Source organism: Narcine bancroftii, chromosome 8 (genome assembly GCF_036971445.1).
Source record: "Narcine bancroftii isolate sNarBan1 chromosome 8, sNarBan1.hap1, whole genome shotgun sequence".
Lineage (NCBI taxonomy): Eukaryota > Metazoa > Chordata > Chondrichthyes > Torpediniformes > Narcinidae > Narcine > Narcine bancroftii.
Genome location: NC_091476.1, coordinates 54,511,695 through 54,531,621, shown reverse-complemented (window position 1 = coordinate 54,531,621; position 19,927 = coordinate 54,511,695). Strand labels below are relative to the sequence as shown.

General features: G+C 40.2%; 1 protein-coding gene across 1 annotated transcript in view; it reads left to right on the top strand.

Moving 5' to 3' along the window:
* LOC138740702 (leucine-rich repeat and calponin homology domain-containing protein 2-like) overlaps nt 1-19,637 on the top strand; it is a 177,239-nt gene extending 157,602 nt beyond the window's left edge. Inside the window, 2 exon segments of the mRNA XM_069893745.1 lie at nt 5,781-5,858; nt 12,243-19,637. Coding sequence (XP_069749846.1) covers nt 5,781-5,858; nt 12,243-12,362 — 198 coding nt within the window. The 3' untranslated portion in view covers nt 12,363-19,637.
* The last annotated feature ends 290 nt before the right edge of the window (nt 19,638-19,927 follow it).

The following is a 19,927-nucleotide window of genomic DNA, read 5'->3' as shown; positions in this document are numbered from 1 at the left end:
GATAAAAATATGATTGATATTAATAGATGGCATAATGAGATGAGATATTGTTTAATAATGGAAAAAATTACGTTTCGCATAATAATTATATTTTTTTATTAATAAGTGGTTGTTATATTCAGAATATTTACATTTCAATTTACATTGATTAGATCTTAATATGTATATTTAATTTTTCTTTAATATTTTTTCTTTTTTCTTTATGGCTCTCCTTAGGAGAGTTGGCTGAAGGGGGGGGGATTCTTTTCTTTTTTTTTCTTTTTTCTATATATAAAAATAATGTTCATGTTTATGGTTAATTGTTATATATGTCATATATTATTTGTTTTTTGAATGAATAAATAAAGTTTTTTTTTAAAATGTTGATCACATTAACTGGCAAATCGGAGAATTTCCAGTCCTACATGGAGTATATTTAGAAATCTAATATGATTCCACTTCCTGCAGAGTATGCCAGTCCAAGATATAGGTACTGCAAATGAAACTTCATTTGTTGGAACTTCTAAGACTGAAATACTGTGTCCCACCATAAATTGTCAAATGAATTGTTGTAATTACTCCCAGAATGCAAGATAATGATTTGTTGCTGATACATTTCGAACATCATTAATTGTTACAGGAATTTGTCTACCATTCGTGAATATTTGTGGAAGAAATGTCTGATTTAATTACATGCCACCAAACTTGTCTTTGTTTTAATGAGTGAAATGGCACTGATCCATATTTTTCAAATGGGTGTATTTTATCCTGGCAGGAATATGATGCAAATTAATTTGAATTTGTTTGAAACAGTCCTTTCATTGTAATAACTATATGGTGTCGCGGCACCTCTGCTGCCAACTGAATGATCTCACAACCAACCGGGTTGAATTCAGTGAACAAAATCTCGTTTATTGAGGTCTGCCTGGCTGTTCTGATGCTCCCAGCCCGGACCTGGCTGAGAACCGCACCAGGGGCCCTGACATCGCCGGGGCATCACGTGGGCCGTGGAGAAACTCCCGACGGCGCCATTTTGGCCGGCTGCCCCGTTGCGTGCATGACGTGTGGGGCTAATTCGCCTGCCTAATGATGTGCCGCCTCATAGCCCCACCCCCCCCCCCAAAACTGCCGCCAATGTCCTTTTTTGCTGGGCGGCCTCACTTCTTGGGTTGAGCCACGACCACTGGCTCATTGGGGTCGAGGTGTGCTGGGTTTAATCTGTCCACAGTAAACATTTCCCTCTTACCACCGATGTCCAGTGTGAAGGTGGATCCTGAATGCTGGATGAATCTGTTTGGACATTGTACGGTCTTTGAAGGGGTGCTGTGGAAGGGCCTTGCCTGATAAAAACATGGTCTGCGGAATACAGCTTGCTGGGGACATAAGAGGCCCGTGTGCCATGTCTGGGTGGTGGTGGGGGTGTGAAGGAGTCCAACTGGGCCCAGAGGCAGGGAAGTAAACTATGCGGTGACTGTTGCAGGTTGTGAGGTGCATTGATAAACTCATCGGGCAGAGCTAGCAGTGCACCTTAGACCAGCTCGGCCGATGACGCCTGCAGGTCTTCTTTGAGTGTCGAGCGGATGGCCAGGAGTATCCAAAGCAGCTCATCCACCCACTCAGGCCCGGTGAGGCAGGTCATAAGTGCCGACTTAGGTGGCGGTGCAATCGCTCGACCAGTCCATTGGCCTGTGGGTGATAGGTCATTGTGTGATGCAGCTCGATTCCCAGTCTGTTAGCGAGCTGTGCCCAGAGCGCAGAGGTTAACTGCGTGCCAGAGTCGCTGGTGAGGTGGGTCGGGACACTGAACCAGGCAACCCAACTGGTCAAAAGTGCTTGAGCAGAAGTCCGTGGAGGCAATTGGATCATCTTGGGCCAATGAATGGTGCGGTCTACCACCGTGAAAAGGTAATGGTTACCTCGGGAAACTGGTAAGGGACCGACAATGTCCACATGTATGTGGCTGAACAATGTCCACATGTATGTGATGTATTCAAAATCCTGCATGGGTGCTCTGGTGTGCCTGTGTACCTTGGAAAGCTGGCAATGGATTCAGGTTCTAGCCCATTCTGCAATCTGCTTTCGAAGCTCGTGCCAGACGAAGCGATCTGCCACATACGAACCGTTGACCTGATAGAAGGGTCGTGGATATGGTGAAAGTCTTGCCTGCACCACTGGTGGGGAACCACTGGTCGCGGGGTGCTCATGGAGACATCGCACAGGACGGTATAATCACCAAGAGGAGTCGGGAGGTCCTGGAACCGCAGGCCCGTGATGGCAGTGCTGAAGGCCTGTGTCTCCTCGTCGGACTTCTAATCCCAGGCAATCTGGTCGTAGTCTAGCCCAGGTATCAGCAAGCAAATGGCCGGTCGGGAGAACACGTTGGCAAACACGTTGTCTTTCCTCACCTTGTTCTGAATGTCGGTGGTAAACTCCGAGACAAAGGACAGGTGATGCTGTTGGTGGGCCGACCAGGGATCTCTTGCCATAGCGAGCACATGAGTAAGGGGTTTGCGGTCGGTAAAAATGATGAAAGGCCTCCCCTCCAAAAAATAGCAGAAATGACGCACTGTCAGGTACATTGCCCAGCAACTTACGGTCAAAAGCACTATACTCGCGCTCTGGCGGAAGAAGAAGTCGGCTAAAGAATGCCAGTGGTTTCCACTGTCCGTTAACCTGCTGTTCCAGGACGGCACCAACGGCAGTTGCAAAGGCATCGATGGAGAGCGCCATAGGAAGATCGGTGCGTGGGTGGACGAGCAGGGTAACCTTTGCGAGGGCACCTTTTGTGGCTTCCAATGCCCTGTTGGCCTCTGGAGTCCAGGTGAGTGTCTTGTACTTGGCCGCAATGAAGGCGAAGAACGCCCGTGATGGTATGGCCCAGGAACTGCATGAACTCTTTCCCGAACTGGCATTTGGTCTGGTTGATCATTAGGCCGAAGTCGGCCGGTCGGGAGAAGAGGGTGCGGAGGTGAGAACTTGTGTTGGGCCCAGTCTCTGCTGCCAACAACAATGTCATCCAAATAAATGAACACAAAATTCAAATCCCTGCCCACAGTATCCATGAGGTGATGGAAGGTCTGGGCGGCGTTCTTGATCCCGAATAGCATTCGTAGAAATTCGAACAAGTCGAAGGGGGTGATGATGGCCATTTTGGGGATGTCCTCAGGGTGCTCCGGGATTTGATGATACCCACGCACCAGGTCGACCTTGGAGAACACCCTCGCGCCATGCAGGTTGGCTGTAAAGTTCTGAATGTGAGGGATGGATTAACGGTCTGGTACTGTCGCGTCGTTAAGCCGTCGATAATCTCTGCAGGGGCGCCAACCACCGGAGGCTTTTGGGACCAGGTGGAGCAGCAAGGGCCAAGGAATGTCGGATCGTCAAATGATCCCCAGTTCCTGCAGATGCAAGAACTCCTCTTTTGCTATCTGGAGCTTATCCAGCGGGAGCCAGCGTTCCTTGGCATGGACTTGCGGGCCTTGGTGGGGATATAATGAAACGCCCCGTGGCATGGTGAGGCGGCAGAGAACTGCAGCTTGAGGAGGGACGGGAACTTGTCCAGGATGCGCTGAAACTCGTCCTTGGGTGCGCTGACCGTGGGCATCTGCGGCTGCTCTGTGTGGGTGGTGTTGAGGCTAACTGATTGGAAGGTACGGGCATCGACAAGTCGCCTACCTCGGGGGTCGACGAGGAGTCCGTGGGCGAGGAAGGTCAACACCCAGAATGGAGGTTGGGAGGGACGAAATGGTGAACCTCTGAAGTTCTCATGGAGGTTCTGGAAGTGGACGGTCTTGTTACCATACATTTGGATCTCCATTGAATTGACTGCATGGAGGGGAGGTCCTCGAGGCTGGTTCTGAGACTCGATGGCTGTGGCCGGGATGACACTGATCTGGGCCCCAGTGTCAATGAGTAAGCGTTGGCCGCTCATTGCATCCCGCAGGTAGAGAAGCCTGTGTTCTTGACCAGTTGCCACAGCCCTTAACAGCGGCCGGCCTGCTCATTTCCCTGGAATGAGCAGGGCTGACGACACTTCTGAGCCTTGGCTCCCTAGCACTAGTGGAAAAAGCAGAGGCCTGAAGTGGATGGCTATGCTCTTTGAGGCCCCTGCAGGGGGCGAGTGTTCCTCCGCAGCGCTAGAGAAAGGCTTGGCGTGGTCATGGCCGGGACTCATAACTTACTGGACTGCTGATCCCTCTAGGAACCGTTCAAGCCATTGTTCCTGAGCCTTTTGAGCAATCTTCCTAGGGTTGTCGAAGCTCTCCTGGGACAGTAACGGCCGGATGTCTTCGGGCATATGGTCGAGGAAGGTGCACTCGAAGAGTGAGCAGTTGGTGTGATCGCCCATGAGTGCGAACATCTCATCCATCGATGCGATTGGAATTCTGACTCCCAAGGCGTCAAGGTGCACCATCCGAGCGGCACACTGGCGCCTGGAGAGGCCGAGGGAGCTGGTGAGCACCCGCTTGATGGTCCCGTACTTATCTTCTGCAGGTGGGTGCTGAACGAGGTGCAGCACTCGTTTGGCGGTGGCCTGGTCCAGGGTGGCGACCACATGATAAAACTTGATCGTATCTGATGAAATCTGGTGGAAGTGAAACTGAGCCTCTGCGTGGCTGAACCAGGTCTCCGGCTCCTGAACCCAGAAGTCAGGAAGCTTGATGGCTATAGCGTTGATCGAAGGGTCGTTCATGTTGGGTTCAAAGGCGATTGAACCTGACGGGGTTACCCGTGTAGCGGCGGCAACACTGCTAACTGAAGGATTGCACAACCAGACAGGTTGAGTTCAGTGAGCAAAATCTGATTTATTGCAGGCTGCCTGGCTGGTCTTATACTCCCAGCCCGGACGTGGCTGAAAATCGCGCTGGAGGGGGGCCCCGATGTCACTGGGGCGTCACATGGGCTGCAGAGTGTGGGCTTCTGAGTCTGGTGCCGAGGTCGGGGAGAAACCCCCAACGGCGCCATTTTGGACTGCTGACCCGCTGCTTGCGTGACATGCTAGGCCGGTTCGCCTGCCTAATGGCGTGCCGCCACAATGGAAACAATTAAACAAAATGCATCTATTATCTTTGATACCCACTTAATCTTTTGAAATTCTAATAAAAACTACGCACTTCCACAGTTTCTGTGATTTACAAAGTTAAAACTAAATTGTGCATTCTTTTCATTACATCACTAATAATATAATTTGTACGTTGTAATTGAATTGAATAAATGTTGAGTTATTTAATTGTTTAGCATTAGTTTTATTTTAATGGAAAGTAAATGATGTGGATTTGACAAAAAGTGCAGGATTATTATCTAGGCCCAGGCATTGAAACCCCCTGCAAATCTTGCATCATTGCAGCACATTTTTGATAAATTATTTTTAAAATCTGAACTTTCCTTCCAAAGGTGAATACTGCCGACAAAAACAGTATTTTGCTTCAGCCCGTGATGTTACTGTTATTTCTAAACTTTTAACTGAATAATTTGTTTGATTTAAAATTGGAGCTGATGCAATGAGTGTTGTTTATTTTTATATTAGACCAAAATCCTCAAGAATAATTAAATTGGGAAAGTACCCAAATTGTTTAGAACTGTTAGGCAATAACAGAAGAAGTTGGAAAATTATATAAAAGCTTTGTGTCTTCACTCTGGAGTTTTTCAATTTTCTTAAATAGCCATGTTAAATATTTTATTTTTACAGTTGTTTCATTTTTATTTCTTCAGGTATCATTCACTAGATATGGTGATAGATTTGTTTCTATCAACTTGAAACCTCCGAGGAAAATAATGACTCCATTTTCTTTATTCTCCAGCCTAAACTAAGTATGGCAAAATGCAGAAGAAATGTTGAAAATTTTCTGGAGGCTTGCAGAAAATTAGGAGTTCCAGAGGTAAAATGTTGCTGGTACTTTATATTAAATCCTGCTTTAATAATGAAAGTTAACAAACAACTGTAATTCAAAGCTGATGGTATAAATTGAAATAATTGCTTTTATGTTTATTAATCCCTCAGTCATGTGTAGAATATGGTGTTATAGGCCTATTCAATTATCATATTTTATTTCTTTCATGCAATGTGAACCATCTCTAATTGGGTAATCTTGAACAGTTTCTGATCATCCTGGTGCTGTAGATATATCTATGGACCATTCCACCTGACAGTTGATTATGATAAATGAAGTCCCTCTTCAATGTAATCTATGAAATCAAACATCTAGATACTTGGGTCTATGCACTGGAAGGAGATTTTATTTGACAAAATTAGAGAAACAAAAGCAAATTATTGTTCATTTTGGATAGATAATACAACACCAGAAATGGCAAAAAAGAGCTAATTTTTCAGGTCATTTGATTTTTATCATAGAATTTTTGTTGATCTAGATTACTATCTGAAGCAGGAAGATGTTCAGTCAGTCTTGTGCCAACATTTGAAAGGGAAAGCACAGTACAAGCCCTTCAGCCCTCGATGTTGTGCTAACCCATATATTTTTTTAAAAAGGACTAAGCCCTCTCTACCTAGTAACCCTCTGTTTTTCTTTCATCCGTGTGTCTGTCTAGGAGTCTCTTAAATGCCCCTAATGTTTCAGTCTCCACCACCATCCCTGGCAGGGCATTCCAGGCACCCACCACAACTCTTTGCATCTGATGTCGCCCCTAAACATCCCTCCCTTCACTTTGTACAGATGTTCTCTGATGTTTGCTATTCCTGGCCTGGGGAAAAAGATGCTGGCTGTCCACCCTATCTATGCCTTTCATAATCTTGTCGACCTCTATTAGGTCACTTCTCATCTTATCCACATCCTGCTGATAAAGAATTTTTCTTTGAAACCTGAGTTATTTCCAATATTGCATCAGCAGTCCTGTAACATCTTGACTCTTGTGCATGGTTTTGGTTATTTAGATTTGACTCGTGTATTGAATTGAAATCGTAATTTGCACATTTGACCAGGTCATGGCTTCCATCCATGTCAATACTACTACAGCCCCATATGTTTTTGCACATATTGCATTTGCATTTTTGACTAAGTAACTCCTAATATTGTATCTTCCTGGCTGAAACCCTTCCACTTAGACCAGTGGCTTGCAGGCAGTGGAAATTAAGAATCTGTCACAATCATTGTTTTTGGCCTTCTAACAGTTTCAAGGTTTGGTTTTGTTTGCTTATATGGAAATTGTACCTGTATACCCAAGAACAAGTCTTAAATATTGAAAAAAAAGTTGGTCAGAATACTGGGGACACTGTAAACTTCCCTCAGTCCAAAAAGCATGTGCTCTGTTACTGATTCCTATTAATTAATTCTCAGTTGACAATGCTAATGCACTTTTAATTGATGGACTTCAATTTACCATTTATTCACTTTTTTCCATTTGTTTATTTATTAGCTATGGGGTTCATTAGCGAGGCCAGCATTTATTGCTCATACCTAATCGAGAAGGGGCTGATGGAGCTCCACTTGAATCAAAACAGTCTTATCTGGTAACGGTTCTCCCAAAGTGTTCGTGGGCAGAGTTCCAGGAGTTAGAAAGAATAATTATGTCATTCTACCACACGATGATGAACAGCTTGGACTGGTGCCTGCTGGTTCTTGTTTTCCCACAGACTGCTGGCCTTGTCCCTAATGGTCAAAGACATAAAAGGACATATAACACACAAGTGGGCCTCTCAATCTACTTTTTCCATGGTGACTGTGATGTCTACCTATGCTAATCCCATTTGTCTACATCTGGTCCTTTTCCTCACAAGAACATAAGAAATAGATGCAGAGTAGTCCATCTGGCATTCCAAGCCGGCCCTGTCATTCAATAAGATCGTGGTCATGGACTCAGCTCCACCTACCTGCTTTTTTTCCATTACCATTCTCCTGCTATGCAAAAATCTATCTAACTCTGTCTTGAATACATTCAATTAGACAGGCAACCTCTACCTCTTCCTTGAGCAGAGAATTCCATAGATTCACAACTCTGAGAAATGCTGTTCCATAGAACCATAGAACATTATAGCACAGAAACAGGCCGTTTCAGCCCTTCTTGTCTATGCTGAACCATTTTTTTTGGCTAATCCCACTGACCTGCACCCAGTCCATAGCCCTCCATACCTCTCCCATCCATTAACCTGTACAAATTCCTCTTAAATGTTAAAATTGAGCCCAGATTCACCACTTCAGCTGGAATCTTGTTCCATACCCCCACCACTCTCTGAAGAATTTCCACCTCATGTTCCCTCTAAATCTTTCCCCTTTCACTCTTAACCCATATCCTCTGGTTTGCATCTTATCTACCCTCAGTGGAGTAAGCCTATAACCAAGTGGTTTTCAACCTTTTTCTTTCCACTCACATACCACTTTAAGTAATCCCTATGCTATCAGTGCACTGTGATTAGTAAAGAATTGCTTAATGTGGTTTGTGAGTGGGAAGGGAAGGTTGAGAATCCCTGCTATAGACCCAATTGTTACTTCACCATGAATACCTAGTGTCTGAACCTTCCTTACTAAAGTTCATGTAGACAACATCAACTTTCCTGGTAACCTCAAAAAAAACTATAAGAATGGTTAAACATGACCTACCATGCACAAAACCATGTTGTCTATCCCTAATCAGTCCCTGGCTATCCAAATAATTGCATAACCGATTTCTTACAATACCTTCCAATAATTTACCTATTCCTGACATCAGGATTACTGGCCTATAATTTCCAGGATTTACTTCCGGAGCCTTTTTTAAACAATGTGACCTACCCTCCAATCTTCTGGCACCATACCTATAGCTAAGGACATTTTAAATATTTCTGCTGGAGCCCCTGCAATTTCTACCTTAGCCTCCCTCAAGGCGCAAGGGAATATCTTGTCAGGCCCTGGGGATTTATCCACTCTTATTTGCTTTAAGACAGCAAGAATTTCCTCTTTAATCTGTATAGGTTACATGACGTCGCTGTTTGTTTTCCTTACTTCCCTCTACTCTGTGCCCTTCTCAGCTAAACCTGCTACTCTGATTTTTGAGGCTATATCCCCAAGTTATAGTCTCACCTACTATGGAAACAACTTTCCTGCCTCTCTCTTGTAGAATCCTTTTCATAACGTTATATTTCTATAAATTCCCCTCTCATTGCAGCAAATATTGTTCCAGGCGATTTAACCTCTCCCCATAGGGTAACCCCCTCATCTTTGCAATCAAAGATGGTGAACCTCATTTGCACTGCTTTCAAAGCCAGTATATCCTTTCTGAAGTAAGGAGTCCAGAACTGTCCAGCTACTTCAGAACCTCCCTGCTCTTAAATTTAATCCTTCTAGCAACGAAGGCCAACATATCATTTGCTGCCTTAATTACCTGTTGCACTGGCATACCAACCTTTTATAATTACTGTGCCAAAATTACAAAATTCCTTGTACACCTTTCAAATTCAAGTACCTGCCGAAGTCCCTTTTCAACATTGTAATTTTGTCTACTTCCATTAACGCCTCTAACACTTCGTTCCATATCACTGCCACTCTCGATGTGAGAAAAACTTGACCCTCAGATCTCCTTTAACTTCCTCTCATTTTAAATCTGTGCCCTCTTATTTTAGTTTCCCCTATTCTGTGGGGGAGAAGGGGGGAAAGAATCCCTCCATCTATCCTATCTGTGCCCATCCTCATCTTACAAACCCAGCCCATTCATTCCTTGTCACTAAAGCTTTCAACTCTAAAGAAATAGCTTGATGAATCTCTTCTGTGTCCTCAGTGGCCAAAACTGTATGCAATACAACAAGTGCAGCCTAACAATGTTTTGTACAGTTGTAACATGATATCCCGGCTCTTGTTTCAGATTATGAAGGTGCGCATTCCAAATGCCTTTTTCATAATCCCATCACCATTCCATAAATCATTCCAAATAACACACAAAACCTAAAATAACACTAACATTTATTAAAAGCAGGAATTATATGATAAATGCCCAGCCTATAAAGTAGATATAATATATGTATAATATAGTTAGGCTGAGTCTTTGGAGGTTGGGGTGGTGGGAGGTACAGGAGAGAGAGGAAGAGAGGAAGAAGGAAGAAGAAGGAACTACTTGAGGTGCATGTGCAGCCTCTATAATGGTAACGGTGTTTTTGCCACATTTTTTAGTAAAAGCGAACACAGGTTTCTTCATAAAAGCGAATTTCTGTAAAATGAGTTTGTAAAGTGGAATATACCTGTAGTTTGTGTATATATATTTTATACATATCAAATGGATATATTATGCACAGATCCCTGCAGCATACCACTGGTTATGATGTTCCAATCAGACGAACAACCCTCAAGTTCCACCCTCTCTTTCCTTTTCACCAAGCCAAGTTTGGTTCTAATTTGCTTACACATCTCAGATCCCATGTCATTCTGGACCAGCCTGTCACATGTTTAAAAAAAATACGGCAAAATCTCTTCTACCCTGCCGTCATCAGTTTTCTTAGTTACCTCATCAAAATCCTTACACATTGTGAAGAGTTTCCCTGCACAAAACCATGCCGTCTTCCCCAGTGCCTTTCTAATGAACTGAATTTTTGTTACCATAATTTCTGTTCTACCATTGATTGAATTATAGTTTCCTGTCTTATCCCTACTGATCTTTTCAAATAAAGGAACAACATTTTCTAACTTCTTGTCTTCTGGTACATCACCTGAGATAGTTGAAGGTTCAAAAATCTTTGTCTGAAACCCAAAAATCTCCTACTTTCATCCAGCATCCAGGAATAGATCTTAGGGATTTATGTTTGCCAAAATTTACCTGGTACAAACTTGTTTCAGACTATCAGCATGCCCCTCATTTACTATTTGATCCTACACATTCTTCTTCCTGAGAAGTATTCATTTAGAACCTTTCTTTTATTCTCTGGCTCCACAGATAGTCCCTGAGCAAACCTTCTCATTTCCTAGTTACCCTCTTCTAATGTAAAAGATTTTGGGATTCTCCTTAATCTTAATGCCAAAGCCATTTTTTAAATCTCTTTTCTGCCCTCCTGGCTTTGCATTCTCTCCTTTATTTCTACAAAGACCTTATTTGATACCAGTTTCTTGTACTCATTCGCATTTTGTTTTTTTTTGTGATCAAACCTTCTCACAGTTTCATATGTTGGATTGGGATAAGATTATGGGAAAACTGTTATCTTAGTTGTTGCTGTTCTCTACGGTTGCAAAATAAGAAGATGTTGAGAATGAAACAAAAGAAAATGTTGCAAAAAAAACTCAGAAGGTTAGGCATCCATCTATTGGAAAGAGATACAGTTAATAGGCCATTTCATGTCAGGCCTCTGCCTGGAGGCCGGCTACAAGTGCAGATTGAAAACTTAAACCTCACCTTTCAGACAGCAGCCCTAAAAGGTTGCTCCAGCATCGCATTCATTTTGAGCGGTGCCTCGTAGCACCCTTCGGATCTAATGGAGGCAGGGCGACTGGTGCCATAGCACCACTCATCATAAATACGTGGCAGAGCAATAGCTGTCTTCCCTACCCATAATCCCCCAAACAGCTGGAACTGTTCTGGGAAACATCAGTTCCAGGTGCATTGGGGGATTATGGGTAGGGAAGACTGCCATTGCTCTGCCACATTTTTAGCTGCAAAGAGTGGCGCTGAAGTCCCGTGGTACCCCAATGGCTCCTGCCCGCTGCCTCTGCCTTGAAGGGATCATAGAGGGAGAGGGGTGAGTGGGGAGATGGGTCGTGGGCAGATGGGTCGTGGGCTGACGGCGTCATCAGCCTGTCCCTAACCAGTCGCTTGCAGCAGCTGTACATTCAGGTCAGGCACTAGAGTGCAGCGCTACACCGATTAACTTTCCCCGAGAATGGTTGGAATCAACGCCTCGGAGCTGGCCACAGCACATTCATAGAGGCAAATCTTTAGGCTTAAGGGCAAAGAACCTCTGTCTTTACAGATGGACATTTTCCTTGCTTGAAAGGGCCTTATGTTTCAGGTCCACAGATCCTGTCTGATGAGTTTTTTTTACCAGTATTTCTGTTTTTGCATCGATTTGCTGCTTCTATAGTTTTTTTTTGAACCTGGGCCAAATTTATAATTTAATGATATGACTTAATTAATGATTTAATAATGCATTTGTTTGAAAACGAGTTTGTTAAAAAAATTTCAAATAGGTAAAGTTTTGGGTCATGCCTTTTAAAGTTAAGTATGTGAAAAGTTATTTAAGATTACGGTCTGTGTGAAGAAATCTTATACCATGGGCACTGACAGTAAAATTTTGAGAAGAGGCAAAATTGTGTAGCAACTTCAAAGATTTTCTAATCAAATATTTTTTTTAAAAGGATAAACTTTGTCTGCCTCATCATATCTTGGAAGAACGTGGATTAGTGAAAGTTGGTTCTACAGTGCAAGCTCTACTTGAACTACCTACATCTAAACACACACAGTTATCTGCTGTGTAACTAATGTTTCAATACTTGGTCATTTATTAAACGAGCACATTCGTTTCCGTTTTATGGCCAAGTCCAAGAAAAGCTGTGTTCAAAACTTATACATGCAGAGATGACATTCAACTCAGCACTTCCTTTTGAAACAAAATCAAATCTAATAGCTCTCACTGCTTAAGCCAATATTTGTATAAAATATCAATGTTTGTCTGTTTAGCCTGTTGTTGCACCCAGCTTGCCATGACTACCATATAGGCAAGTCTAGAACAAGTTATTGTCTTTACTCAATCTCCATGAAGATACCAGATCCTCCTTCCACCCAAATTTAGAAGGAGAATACATTATTGTGGCTTCACCCATCCAAATATTCATCTATTAAAATATCCTGCTCCCTCAGATGTTTAACACACTCTTGTGAAAAGAGAACTTTTCAGTGCCATGAAGACTTTTGAATCATGTTTTGTTTTGTTCATCTGATCTCCACTAGTTGCCCTTCCTATTTGTGATTTCAGTCTTGATCTGGAAGCTGATCAATTTTAAATTCTTCTATTACTCTTTTTTAAGGCCCTACAGAATTCTCTGTAGCAATTTTGTCTACCATTTCGTAGAATATTTCTACATACTCCAATACCAAGGAGTTTTTTAGTATCAAATATTATTGACATGTTAACATTGAATTCCTTGAGATTTAATGCATGCCAGGTTTGCTCATACTGGTTAAGACTGACAACCACTGAAGGGTTAGAAGCTTTCTTTGCTTCTGTATTGTGCACTGGATTTGTTCAAACCTCTGGAAATCTCATCAATTGGTTCAGTAAAACAGTCTTCAACTTCTAATTTAAAGGAGGGAAGCCAGATAATATGCATCCTTATTGAAAAAGTATACAGCATTGTTCATTGCATGGTAAAGGGCTGTAAATACCAAATTCTGATCATTTGGCATTGGTTGAGATAAATGCCTGCTTTAAATAGAACTTTCAATTTGTAGTGAACTAGTCACTGGTTAACCCAAGAATCATCAACACCTGTTATACTGCCTTATTTATCCATTTTTTTTTTCAATTTAGGGTAGTTTGAAGCCTATGGGAAATTTCAGTATAATACTGATAATTTAGTCACCCTCTTCAACCTTTCCACAAACAGAAAATATGATCTGATTTTTCAGTGTGTTTCGACATTGCATTTTGGTTTGAAACCCATATGCAAGGAAAACAGATTACCAAGAAACACTAAGATCAATACCATATTCTACAGCTTATCATCCACAAAGTCATTAAAATTCATTCCAAGTCTGCAGAAACTGTTTCTAGTCGACCCACTTCCTGTTTGTAACCTAGCAAAATGCAAGATTGTGGTCTTCTATTGTGAACAAAACAGCTTTTGAATATTTGCATTTTTCTGTAAATGCATGCACACTCTTTTGTGTGATTTGAGTATTTCAATTGTTCAACCAGCCACTTGATAATGTCTATACAGAAATTGAAGCTTTCCCTGAATCCAAGTTAAAACTCAGACATTATCTGATTTTTTGAGTTGCAAGATCTAGGTGAAAGTGCTGAGTGTACAAAAAGATGAACAACCTCTCATAATAAGGCTTTACGTAACTGTCTGTTCGGTGGACAAATGGTCTTTTGACCATTTGCGTTTGGTTTTTTAAAAATTCACTTGTAAGTTGGTTCCAGATTTACATAGAAAGCTTTGAATTTCTATTGAGTCACCTTTTTTATTTTTATTGTCCTCGATTTTGTTTTAGTATATTGTAGAATGTACCGTTGTATTTTCTATTGTGATAGCGTGCCATCCAACCCACTGAGTATGCTGGCTCTCAGAGCAATCCCATCGATCCCATATTCTAATTTAATTCCCTGTAAGATTTATTCCACTCCTCTCCCCACATTTCCTACCCTCCCCTTAGATAAGTGGCATTTTCGGCAGCCAGTTACCCTACCAAGCAAACCTGTCTTTGGGATATTGAAGGAGGCAGGGTCACCTGGAGGGCATCCATTCTATACAGCACTGGATATCAGGATTGGACCTGGATCAGAGAAGCTATATGACATTAACTGTTCAACCACTTTGACCCTGTCCCAGCCATTCACCACCCTTAGGTTGAGGTTCCTTTTGAAGTTTATCCAGATGATGATATGGGTTTCTGCTGCCCAGCTATCTCACTAAAAATTAGTACAAGGCTTGGAGTCCAGATTAAGGGAGAAAACATGCACCTTCCCATCAGAGAAAGATGACATGAGTATTATACATGATTGCAACATCCTTTTGTTATTTTTGTGACCAAGGATTTTCAGACAACACTGCAGTTTAGAGTTACAGCATTTCAAGCATTTGAGATGACAGTAGTCAGTGGGCATCTTGAGAATTATACTAGAAGAGAACTTTTGAATTCAACCTCTTTACATGTACTCAAGAATTAGGTGTAGGAGACCTAGCCAGTAGTTTAAGTCATAGTTATGCAGCAGAGAAACTAGCCCTTCAGCCCAACTTGTCCATACTACCCATTGCTCCAATCTGCACTAAACCCATTGACCATTAGGTCTGTGGCCTTTGGTTTTATTTTTTTTTTAAGTTTTAAGACTTAATGGATAAAACTCAACTCTCTAGCAGTTAAAGAAGATATCTGCAGATGCTAGAGTTGAGTGCAATCCACTAATGTTCTGGAGAAACTCAGCAGGACACATAGTACCCATAAGAAGTAAGCAGTAACCAGATTTTCAGGCCTGGGCCCTGTGTCAGATATGCGTTGGTTATCATTTAATTCTTATGGATGCTGCCATGATCTGAGTTTCTTCAGTATATTTGTGTTTTTCAATTCCAACAATTCTTACGGCACAATATCTCATCTTAAGGCCCTAGTAAAATTTGTATTTTACAATTGCTTTACTTTCATTCCACACACAAAAAAATCAAAAGGATATACAAAATAATTGCATGAAAAATTAATAAATTACCTATTGTGTTGTCAAGTAAATCTAGAACTCGATGGCAGACAAATACCACTGAATTATAAAGCTTAGATGACAGTCAGTCTATAATTTTTTGAGGAATTAAAGTGCAGAAAAGGCTAGTATAACAACTATCAGGGCTCAGCAAAAATCATTTACTTACCCAGAAGACAATTGTGTTAATTAAAAAAAAACAAATTCAAAGCTACAATACACGTCAACTGCTTATTGCTTTCCATGGATGCTGCGTGGCCTGCTAAGTCCCTCCAACACCTCTTTGTGTTCAAGTATTCCAACATCTGCAGACTCCTTATTGACCTAAAACCAAAGCCGTGATATTTCTCATGCCTTGAAACAGGCATCCGAGTATAATTTTATGGGCTTTGAAATGGAATGATTCTTACATGATATTTTACCTCAGAACTATTTTCCTGCACTGTCCCTATATCTCTTGAAATCCAGAAGTCTCGATGCCTGTTTTGAATGAACTCAAGACGAAACCTCACAGACAATGTGGTCATGATTTCAAAGATTAAACTGCTGTTTGAAAGAAAACAATTTAATTTCGGTTCTAGATAAGGAGGATCTTGTGTTCACACTGTAGAGGCACGAAATTCCAATCAGGTCACCTTTCTAACTTGGAGGACACAAGCCAAATCTACTTAATACTCATTTGACAAATTTGCCATTACTGAAGTTTAGTTTAATGAACCTTCATTGCATTCCTTTGTGGCATATACAAACGTTTTTTTGGGGAAGATGACCAGTGACAGAGATTGATAGTATGTACCAACTGTGGGTTACTAAGACTCACTTTATCATGGGACAATACTTGGAAGGAACTCCAATAAAGAGCTCCAGTTACTTTGAACCTATTGTGAACAGTTCATGAATTTCATTAAATGGTGCATTGGCAGTAACTATTCTTTCAACGGAAAAGGTGAGCTGAGTTTAGCAGTTAGATTAAGTTTCTAGTTAAGGATGGTAAGGTGTGATGTTCTTCAGCTCTAGACTAAATGCAATGTGGAAATTAGGGAGACGACCAGTCTTTGTATTCCAACATAATTATAAAGATAACTGGAAAATAATTGACTAGATTTCCAAAGTTCAACAAATGTTCAGTGTAAAACTATTCATTTTAATAGTCTCATCAGTAAGGATATGATTTGTGGAAAAAATTTTGACAAACAAAAATTTAGCATTTTTTTGGATCTATTGATGACTTTTCAAGTTCATAAAATATGCATATTGATTTTATACAAATGAAAATGAAAGGTTTCTATCAATTTTTCTTTATAAGCAATACAAAAAAATTCTTAATTTTGCAGCAGTTTGACCAAGAGATTTTAGACTATCCTCAAGCATTTTGATCCATTTATATAAACTAATATGACTAATATTGTTATGGTATTATAAATGGAATTAATTCCCACCTGCTTCCATAGAATTCATTAAACTAGAATACCATGTGTAACCATAATTTATTACATCTTTGATGCAATCAAATGTAACAATTCTGAATTAGCAAATATATATAAATTTCATTATTACTTCAGTGGGTTTGCCAATATTAAAAGAATTCCCCTGAAAATAAAACCTGTTTTGATGCTGGCATAGTATCAAATCTCTTAATTCTAAACTGTTTTTAAATTTCTCTTTCTCCCACCAAATTGATTTTATAGGGTATAAAACTTGCTCTGGCCTGTTTAATTTGGTGTACAATATTGTTTATTTATTTATATGTATAGTATAAGGTTTTGTTCATTTTTTTTCTGTTCATTGCAAATTATTTATTTAATTGTAATGTTTTGGGGTACCCTAACATCTCAATATATGGCAACATTTGTTGGAATTTGCAGTACACAGGTATAAAACACTGAAATGAGATGTGTATCTTGGCGTGCCAAAGCTTTTTTGGAATTGATGCTGTCAAAAATTATTTTTCTGAATAGTTTAAAAAAACTTAAGAATTATCTAATTTATTTCAAAGAGCTAATTGCAGATAAGCATTTTAATGAGGATACATTATTAATTGGAAATACTGAAAATTAGCCTTAAATGTACACATTTCTTTTTGATTTTTATTGAATTTATTTTGTGGGGAGTCTTAGTTACTGCAAGAAGCAGAAGACAAGAATATTATTAGACTGGGAATATGCAGTAGTATTTTAAAATTAGATTTGAAATGCAACTAATATTGGCTCATCTGGACTTTGGATGGTAGGAAAGTTGACTAAAAAGTAAATAGATTGCAAAGAAGACCCTTGGTTTCTATTCTGCAGATCTTTGGAAGAAGGTATTTCCTTTCACCATCTGTACATTATCAACTATGAAAACTTTAAAGCCTAGTTCAGTACAATGTTTTGTTCAATAAGTATTAATATTAGTTTTCAGCATCTGGCCATTAATTTTTTTGTTTCAATATGTGACACCATTTTTTGAACCTTTTGGCTGCATGGAATTTGAAACTCTTAATTCCAGTTTATCTTAATTGAATCAGATTTTGACTGACATTTTATCACTAAGAATCCTGTTTTTGATTCATGTCTTTGAAAGGTTGCCACTTGCATTGTGGATTTATGCAACACGGGAACAGGCCCTTCTGTTCGGTTTGTCAATGCCAACCAAGCTTTCTCACTGTACTCATCTCATTTGCACGGTTTGACCCGTATCTCTCTAACCCTGCCTAAATGTCTTTTAAACGTAACAGTTGTACCCAGCTGTACTATTTTCTCTGGCAGCTTGTTCAATATATGCACCACCCACTGTGTGGAAAAGTTTCCTCTCCTGTCCTTTTGTAAATTTTGCCACTCTCACCTTAAACCCTTGCCCTCTAGTTTTAGATTCCCGAACCCTTGGAAAAAGGCTGTGACCGTTCATATTGTCGAGGCCCATGAAGATTTTATCTACCTCTACAAGGTTACTCTTCAGTCTCCTTTGCTGCGGGGGAAAAATGTTCCAACTTCTTTCACTCGAGCCCTTGTGTCCTGGTAACATCCTGGTCAATATTTTCTGCACCCTCTCGGCTTAATGGTATCTGCCCCGTAGTTGAGGCAGCAAAATTGCACACAGTGGTTCAAGTGTGGTCTCACCACCGTCTTGTACAATTGTAACATGACGTCCTAACTTCAGTACTTGCTGTCCTTCGTGATGAAAATAAGCGTGCCAAAAGCCTCTTGAATTTTATTTCTTGTGGCATTTTTTTAAACCAGATATTTTAAGCAGTAAAAGTAGTTGGTGTTGTGAAGTCAGTGGAGCACAGTTTGAATAGTGAATATTTTTGTTACCACAAGCATTTCTCTACATTTGGAGCACTTTTGTGAATATAATGCAAAATTACAGAACAAACTTTTGCACAGAAATATTAAACTGAATTTATAGTAACAGTTAAGTTGTTTTGATTTCATTATTGACAAAGTTTCAAAGATTTTTCCTTGTCGTTAGGAGGCCACCAACTTCCAAACTAGTAAAAAAATATAGCTTGTAATAAGTTTTCTGTATGTAGATTTCTGGTTATTGAAAAATGTTTGATTGTACAGGTATAAACATACTGGGAAAACATAACAATAGCGTAAACAGGGCAAAAGGAACTGACCTAATTCTGGGGTTGTAGGTAATGCATATTGCAGAATCTACTGCAAAGATTAGATTCCACATGAAAGTTAGTCAGCATTTTGGATTGTGGAATTCAGATGTCCCTTATTGCCTATTACCCTGGAAATTTCAATCACATTAGCCAGTTTATCCAGTTGTCATTTTAGGAGAATATGCCCCACAATTCTTTTAATAGTCAAGTGTACATAAAAGGCCATGGTCTATATGGAACATGTTTGCAATTTGTAAAAAAAAATATCATTTTGTAATTATAATTTTTATTGATTGCAAATACTGATTATTTACAACCAACAAAAGATTTTGAGTAATTTCAAATTTGGTGACAGTATATTGTTGGTAGTTTGAAAAAAGTATGAAGTTCAATGTTTATCACTTGACCCTTGAAATGCAAAAGATGCAAATCATGTATAAATAAATGTAGAGATGTCCCATTTCCAGCTTGACTTAATACAGATCATTTCATTCACTTTTAATGTTTTAATATAAAATTCTGTATATTTATGTAATTTTAGTTGTCTTACAGATGAATTTGATGGTTAAACTTTCTTAAATATGTAGGGTTCCTTCAAGGAGCCTATCAATGTCTGTAAATAATTTATATTACATTTTGCTTGCATGGGGTTATTTGACCAAACCCAGGACTCTATACATATATGTATAATGTACAGTATGTTTCATAAATTGTTTCATGTTGAAGGAATAAATCGATCTTTTCGGACAGTTGTGTTACAGTTTCATTAAGAGGCTGTCAGGGGGAGTGATGATAGTAATTGCTGTTTTCACTACATCAACATTGAGTTGAAAAGAAAGCACTATGTATATAATATGTATATAATAGCAACCTCAATATAGTGAACACAATCCTTCAGGCGTGTGTCAATCTCATTGAGCTGTAGTTCAATGACCCTTAACACTCAGCAATCCACCAATTCCATTTTCTCAGAATTCCTCTTTCCTTCATTGCTTTTTCACACTCACTACTCACTTTTCAAAGTTAATTTTATTTTG